Below are 7,525 nucleotides of genomic sequence, written 5' to 3'. Positions count from 1 at the left end.
ATTTATTTATTTATTTATTTATTTATTTATTATATACAAGTACACCGTGACTGTCTTCAGACACACCAGAAGAGGGCATCATATCTCATTACAGATGGTTGTGAGCCACCATGTGGTTGCTGGGATTTGAACTCAGGACCTCTGGAAGAGCTGTCAGTGCTCTTAACCACTAAGCCATCTCTTTAGCCCAAGAAATACTTTCTGAATATGACTGAGATTGGCCATGGAAAAAGGGTAGCTTGAACTGTCCCACCTAGGTTCTGGGCCTGCACAGGCCTGCTCTCCAAAAGAAACCTGTGTTCACAGCTGTTGGCTGGCTAAGAAAGATTTCACGAGACGTGATGCACAGCCCTCGGACTTCTGCTTCAGTCATCTGCACAATTTTTCCCGGACGATATCCTCATACCTCCAGCAGGCGGGTGATGAAGCTGTCCACTCTCAGCTCCCCTTCAGCCATCTTGTGGCCACCAGACTCTCCTCCCTGCAGCAGGAACAAGGGCTTCTCCATGGTGGCTGCAGCAGCAGTGGTGGTTTGGCATTCTCACCTAGGAGGCCCTATGCCTTTCTACCCCAGTTCCAACTCACCTCAGGCCCGGGCCTTCCCCCCATCCACTTCCCATGGAGCAGGGAGAGCAGCACCCACTAGAAATAAAAGGGAATCCCTTGGTCCTGCCAAGACTGAACCCCCAGTGAAGGGGCTTGTTGGGGGGAGGGTGGTAAAGGTGGGAGGATGGGGAGGGGAACACCCATAGAGAAGGGGAGGGGGAGGGGTTAGGGGGATGTTTGCCTGGAAACCCAGAAAGGTAATAACAATTGAAATGTAAATAAGATATACCCAATTTAATAAAGATGGAGAAAAAAATAGAAAGAAAAGGCACACATTTAAAACAGAAGAATATGGACCCTAATTTTAAACCACAGCTCTGTCAATTAACTATACCTTAAGGAAGCTCAGAAAAGCAGGCCAAACAATTAATATTTTCTCGGTTTAAGTAAATAATAATGTCCGCTTCTTGCTATTGTGGAGGGAATTAAATAGATAATATGTAATCATGGAAGTTTTGAAGTTCCATCCATTTTTCTGTTCATTAAATCAATCTTACTAATTTCATTGATCAAATATGTATGTTTTCCGTTTCACAGTTATATGTATAATAAAACCAGTATAAAAACCTTCAGAATATTCAGTTATTATAGATATTTGTCATTTCTTACAGAGGGCAACTATGATTGACTACACCCAATTCTATAAAAAACAAAACTCAGGAAACCTGGCCCTTGGCAGCAATGAATCAAGAAATATCTAGGATGGTGGGGCATGAATTCTGCCAAGCAATGAACTCAGATAGCTGGGGTTGTGAGGAAGATGTATGGTTGAATAGCACACTAGATTCACGTTGTATCATCTTGATTTAATCTAAGGACAAAGAAGTGCAGTATCTCTGATGGCTTTCTTCTAACCCCTTGAAAGGTTCACTGGGGATTGACCATAGAACTTCATTCTTCTTGCTGGGGCAGCAACACTCAGGGAAGCTTGAGATTGCCATAGGCACAGTATTAGGCTAGAAATGCTGAGTAGGTGATACTAAGTTGTTCAGATGGTCATACCCATTTCATTTGTTCTTAACGTGGACCTAAGGAAAGACAGATCGAGGTCCTTAGAATACAAAGATCATTTCCAGTTCTTTTCTACCTTTCCTGAATGAAAGACTGGTTGGCAGAGAATGGTAAAAATTCAAGAATTGGTAGATGATGCTTTGAATGGAGGGTGGGTTTCTGTGCTGGTTTTAGACAGGGTCTCAATTACCCCATCTTGTTCTCTACGTTGCTCGTCCTGTTCACTTTGAGCTCAAATAAAGCTGCTTCCACTTTCCAACAGGTAGTCTTACAAAGGGGCCTCCAAGGACCGTGAGGACAGCATTAGCCAATGAGAGCTGAGGTGTGTAACCCACAACTATAGCTTTATCTGAAAGACCCTCAGACAGAGGAGACTCTCGCTCCAGTCCTGAGGACAATCACCACCCCATGAACACACAGGACTCAGTCTTGATGTAAAAACAAGAGGTTTACTTTGGGATACCATGCACTGGGGCTCGACACGGTCCTCACGCAGGAGGGATGTGAGGAGCCTCGAACAACAGAAATGTACAGCTTAAACAGTCATTTACGATCACACAGTTTCATTAGCTCAGCTATTTCGGTGCCAAGGATAACTAGGCAGATGTTTCTCGTCCTGGGATAAGGCCGTAACCACATCAATGCAGCTATTTCAGTACCAAGGACGTCTGACTTGATACATGTTTTCTTATCCTGGGGTTTCCAGGACAAGGACCAAGGATATCTGTCTTGGCAGGTGTTTCTCTTCTGGAGTTCCCAGGACAAGGCTATAGCGATGTCAGCCTATAGCACAGCTACATTCAGTACCCAGGACATCTCACTTCTATAGTGGTCAGTCAGCTTCCCAGAGATGTTTCCTGTCTTGTAATTGCCCTGCAGTAAATATGTTCTGTACCCTCTGTTCTTATGGTCCAGCAGCTTCCTAGAGAGTGGGTTGGAATGTGCTTTCTGTACTTTCTGTTCTATTGTCTAATGTGTAGGGGCTAAGCGAGGGCCAGCTTAAAAGATTCTCATGCTTAAGAAATGGCTGTACTGATATCAAACGGGTATCTTTCATATCCACTTTCTTCCAAGTCTACCAGCCATCTCAGATTGTTGCTGTAATATGCCTGACAATCAAGGACATAGAAAAATAACTTGATACACAGCAAGGACATTGTGATCATATCTTGTGTTGTTATGTATGTTCTGGATGAGGTTGGTTAAAATGACAATATTGCACAAAGCTTTATATAGGACCCATCAAATTAAGGGTCACTATGCACTGTCATAGCTAAAATGGCCTGGTCAGAAGTGACCACTGGATCACTCTTCTGTAACTTCACATGAGAGGCTTGTGCTTTTTGTGTTTTTTTATTTTTCTGTTTTTTCTTATTTATTTATTTATTTATTTATTTATTTATTTATTTATTTATTGTTTTATATGTTGTCAGGAAGATAGTTCAAGTCATGGATCTGCCCCCAAAATCTGAGCTTTGCTACCAATACTGTAAACAGTATTAGTGTATGCATTCAATAAAATAACTTGTTTTTTTTTTTTTAGTACGATAGATGCGTTTGTGTTTTGTGGGGTGATCCATGAAACAGGAGTGAAGATGCTTGTTTCTTACTCTGTCCACTGAGTTATGTCTCTAGGCTTGTCCTACTCCTTTGGCTGCATCCCCCCCTACATCTGCTGACTATTTTATTTTTCAGATGAAATCACACGTTATAGCTTAGAGAGGCCTGTAAGCAATCCTGCTTTGGTAACTTAGGTGCAGAGAGGAGAGCCCCACACTCAGCCTGAGGGTGCATTCACTGGTGGATCCAATATTTCAGTTTCCTCTGCTAACAGATCACCACATTGTTGCCAGGACCATAATGAATGCAATTCTTTCTCCTAAGGAATCCGGTGGCAACTGTTAAATGTTAAGCACAAAGCTTCAGGTTGTACCTATAACACACACGCACATCGCAACCTACCCTACAGGCTATTTCTGGGTGTGATTTCATGCACCTGCACATCATGAGACAGGAGACCTCTTTGGCTACTTATAGGAACTGGTGTGATTTCTCAGTAATCTTTAATGGGTAATATTGCTGACTGAGGAGAATTTGAGGTAGGATGAAACATTTCTGTGCTTTGATTGGGGAGGAAGCACTCATTTAGATACATAGCAATGACTTAGGTTTTTCCAATCAAGCCTAGAGCCAAATTTGGCTTTGGAAGCATGTGGTGCTCAGTGGCTATGCCACAGGGAAGTCCCCTGAAAAGGGTCCATAAGCTTTTGCTCAGTACAGGGAGAACATTAGCAGGGAGGCAAAGTCTGTTATCCATGACATCAGCCGTCCCTTCCTGGACATTCTATTGTCTCCTAGAGAGACCTTGGAATCCCTGTGATGTCACCAGTATCGTTGTGACAACCAATTCCCTACTTTTTCTCTTAGTGTCCAAAGGATATATCCACAGACATGTTTGCCCGTCTTTGTAGGCGCTTTGGGAGAGTTGATGTTGATAGAGAAGAGTCTAGAGTGAAGCAAACGAAACCTAAAGGTAATGATGGACACAGGACATGGGGAATGTGGAGTAAGTTCTGGGCAGTGTATGTTGAGCTTCCTATCAGGGGTGTGTGTGGGGGTCTTCCGCTGGCCGTTTTAGTAATGGGCCAAAACCACTGGAACATCTCCACAGATATTGAATTCCATGATTATCACAATTCCTGAAAGTCAAGGTTTTCACATCATTAGTTTCTCCATAACCACATGGAGGATATGGCACTGCCTCTGCTATTATTGGGTGAACTTCTAGTCTTTACTTTTACAGTGCATTCGGTATGTTAAATTGATATTATAACACCACCAGTACTCATGGAGGGTATAACTTTTCTGAATTAAACAGGGCATCAATGTACTTCACTTTCATTGCTTCTTTAAATTCAGTGACTCTCTGACAGTAGTAAGAGGGAGAGAACTGTGCTCCTGGCCATGACCTTATATTCTTAGAACTCCTCTGACTACCTCTGGCTGACGGGGCCAATCTTAACTTCATATATTAGAGGTTCTGTGTGGCAGATATTTTTCTACAGTAGCCAAAGTATATGGAGCAGGTAGAGAAAGAGCCTGTAACCTATTGGCACTTCTGGGGCATTTGTCATTTCAGTAGGGGTAATTAATAAGTCTGTTGACCATGTCCTCCCCCTACATGACTTTTTAATGCAAAGTTATTGGACTAGAGTAACAGTGTAGGATATCTGAGTATCCCTGAAAAATCAAGTCATTGTGGATGCTGAATTGATGATCTGACTTCTGAAACCAGAGGGGTGAGGGTCCAGAAATAAGGTTGTAGCCTGCGTACCTGATAATAATCGTGGAGAAGGCATCTCTCTGGTACTTGTAAGCCTGTGTGGGCTGGCATAGGGAACACCTGGCTGCTTACATCTCTTGGTCTCTATATAGTAGTGGGGGAACTGTGATCCACTTAGGATGCCTCTTACACAGACCAAACTTCTTGAAGTGACACTGGCTTCCAACCATGTTCTCCTGTTTGGACCTCATTGTGGTCTGTGTATGCTCTATGCATTCACCCCATACGGGTTCACTTGTGTTCTTCTACCTACAGAGGCCTGCAGACAGACGTCATCCCCTGAAAATATCCTAAACAAGGTGCAGGACAACGAGGAAGAGGAGAGGCTGAATAGAGAACTGGAGCTAACTACCAAGGAGAGAAATGAGCTGACAGATCGCCTCCTTTATGTGACAGGTGGATCCATGAACAAGAGGTAGCATTGCTCCAAACAAACGACCTTGTTCTAAACCTCATCTCCCATAGAGAGGAGATTCAGAACCTGACCCTTACTGAGGAGTGAGTTTGGACATGGACTCTCTGATTCTGCCTGTTGAAAATCTGAACTTGTGATCTGAGTGAAGAATTCAGGGATAAAGTCACTGGAGCATGAGTTCCCAGTGTACAATTGGAAAGCCCTTGACAGGTGGCAGCTTTGCAAGGTTCTAGGTGCTGTGAGTTTGTGGAGAGTGTTTGTACTTGCTAGGAAGGTGACTGAACGCTATCATCTCCTGCCAGCTCCCTTAGGTGACAGGTCCCACATTGTTCATCTACATGCTTAACTAGAAGGCCTGAGGGTCAGGCCTGTTCCTTCTTGTCTGTGTGCCTTAAACTCTGAGACATTAATGGTGCATACATTTCTACTGATTCTCATTGTGCTCTTTCCATATTTGTCTCTCTTTCTCATTCTCTGCGTCTGTTTAATTTTCTTTTCTTGTGGGTGTGTCCCAGTTTGTGTGTCTGTGTGTGCACAGGTCTGCATGCATATGCACAACTTTTATATGTTTCTGTGTCCCTCCACCCTTGGAATTTAGGGGTCTGTTTTTTGACCTCAGGATATACCTGTATAATAGTTTCATGGAGGTGTAAGTGCTTTATTTTGGAAGTCCCACTTTCAACAGTACAGTTCTTTGCCTGTGTGGTCACATTTGTCTATACATTTGTATGCCTTGGGCAGATTATAAGTTTGTGGCAATATCTGGTGTCATCTCCAGAATTATGTGTACTGTCTGCCTCTAGAATATTAGTTATTCGGCTTGTAGCATTCCAATTGTCAAAACAGGAAAAATGAAATTAGAGGTTTCTGGATGTGTGTGTGTGTGTGTGTGTGTGTGTGTGTGTGTGTGTGTGTGTGTTAGCGTAAGAGCTGTGGCCTAGGCTTTTGACAGCATAACAGGTTTGAATGCAGATCCAGCCCTCCTGATTGAAAAAAGTGAGCCAGGGAACCCTTTATCTGGGTGCTTAGCTTCTGTGGTCCTGGGCACACAATTCCAAGTTTCTGAAGCTGAAGAATTCAAATATGTAGAATTCAGAAAGTGTCCTTCCAGGACTGGGGTAGTACAGGACACAGCCTGAGTTCATATAATCCTAAACCTCGATGTTCATTGGGTTCTATCTTCCTGGGGCCAGCCCCTACTTCAGGCCAAATCCATTTTATGAAAACATGAAGATAAAGGAGAAAGAGGTCATGTCATTACTGCACAACTTAGACACAAAGAACATTGAACATCTTGAGAAATTTCAGGAGCTGAAGAAGGATATTAACTTCTATCGGTAAGTACTGGTCAGAAGGGCCCCTCACTTGTGGAATGGCCATTGCTGCCTCTCTTTGTTCTGGACTGGAGAGCCTGCAGCTCTGGGTCCATGTCTTCTGCTGTTTAAATATCACTGTGCTGTGGGTCTTTTGGACTCAGTTTCAGTTCTTTAAGAGACTGTGACTTCTCACCACAGTGTCTATGCATCTTTACAAGGCTCTGGATAGAACTACACTGATTCAGGCATCAGAGTGTTATTAGGCCAACCTGCGGCTCTGGGGTCATACCAGGTTTAACAAAGCTCAATGTGTGGACCCCATGGTTTGCATGACCTCCCTTGGTCATACTGTCCTCTTGTGGTTATTTGCTGCCTACTAATTGATGCTGTCCCGATGCATTGGGCTCTCATGGGTAGTTGTAGATCCCTTGTTCTTTTGGAGAGACATGGACTCTTATTGGTGCTTGGGTCACAGAAACAATTTATTCTTCCCTGGATTGGCCGTTTGCTGTTTGTGCAGCAGCCTTACATGTATGGAGATGTATTCTATGAAGTCTTTATGGGTATCTGGGTCCTGGTGGAGTTTGTGGGATTTGGCAGTTGGAATGGGAGGAAGAGGCCTCAGGATCTTACTATGCAGAGTGTGTTTCCAGCAACCTGCACAGCCGGCTCCTGATGGACCAGGCATGTATGAAGAAGAAGTTGGTCACATTGAAGCAGGAGAGCAAGGAGTTACAGCGATATTTGTTTGAGTTGAACCCGAAAGATGAAGATGAACAGGAGAAGGCCAGCAACCTCCAGACCCAGCAAAACTTGGTAGGAACAAGCAGCTGA

The 7,525-nt window shown here is 43.6% G+C and overlaps 1 protein-coding gene across 1 annotated transcript; it reads left to right on the top strand.

The window, feature by feature from the left end:
• Positions 1-341: 341 nt before the first annotated feature.
• LOC147997909 (disks large homolog 5-like) lies at positions 342-7,525 on the top strand. The gene is made up of 5 exons (XM_087601546.1): positions 342-530; positions 4,045-4,150; positions 5,216-5,375; positions 6,569-6,712; positions 7,345-7,525. Exons 1-5 carry the CDS (start codon positions 342-344, stop codon positions 7,523-7,525), a joined length of 780 nt encoding a protein of 259 aa, XP_087457672.1.

The sequence above is a fragment of the Rattus norvegicus genome, unplaced genomic scaffold, assembly GCF_021556685.1.
Source record: "Rattus norvegicus strain SHRSP/BbbUtx unplaced genomic scaffold, alternate assembly SHRSP_T2T haplotype2-0000026, whole genome shotgun sequence".
Taxonomy (NCBI): Eukaryota; Metazoa; Chordata; class Mammalia; order Rodentia; family Muridae; genus Rattus; species Rattus norvegicus.
Note: the sequence above shows the minus strand (reverse complement) of the source record. Positions and strands in the feature narration are given on the sequence as shown.

Coding starts and splice junctions, on each gene's coding strand:
- LOC147997909 (XM_087601546.1), top strand. CDS start 342: ATGCACAGCCCTCGGACTTCTGCTTCAGTCATCTGCACAATTTTTCCC. Junction 531..4,044: donor TGGCTGCAGCAGCAGTGGTG/GTTTGGCATTCT, acceptor TTTTTCTCTTAG/TGTCCAAAGGATATATCCAC. Junction 4,151..5,215: donor GAAGCAAACGAAACCTAAAG/GTAATGATGGAC, acceptor TTCTACCTACAG/AGGCCTGCAGACAGACGTCA.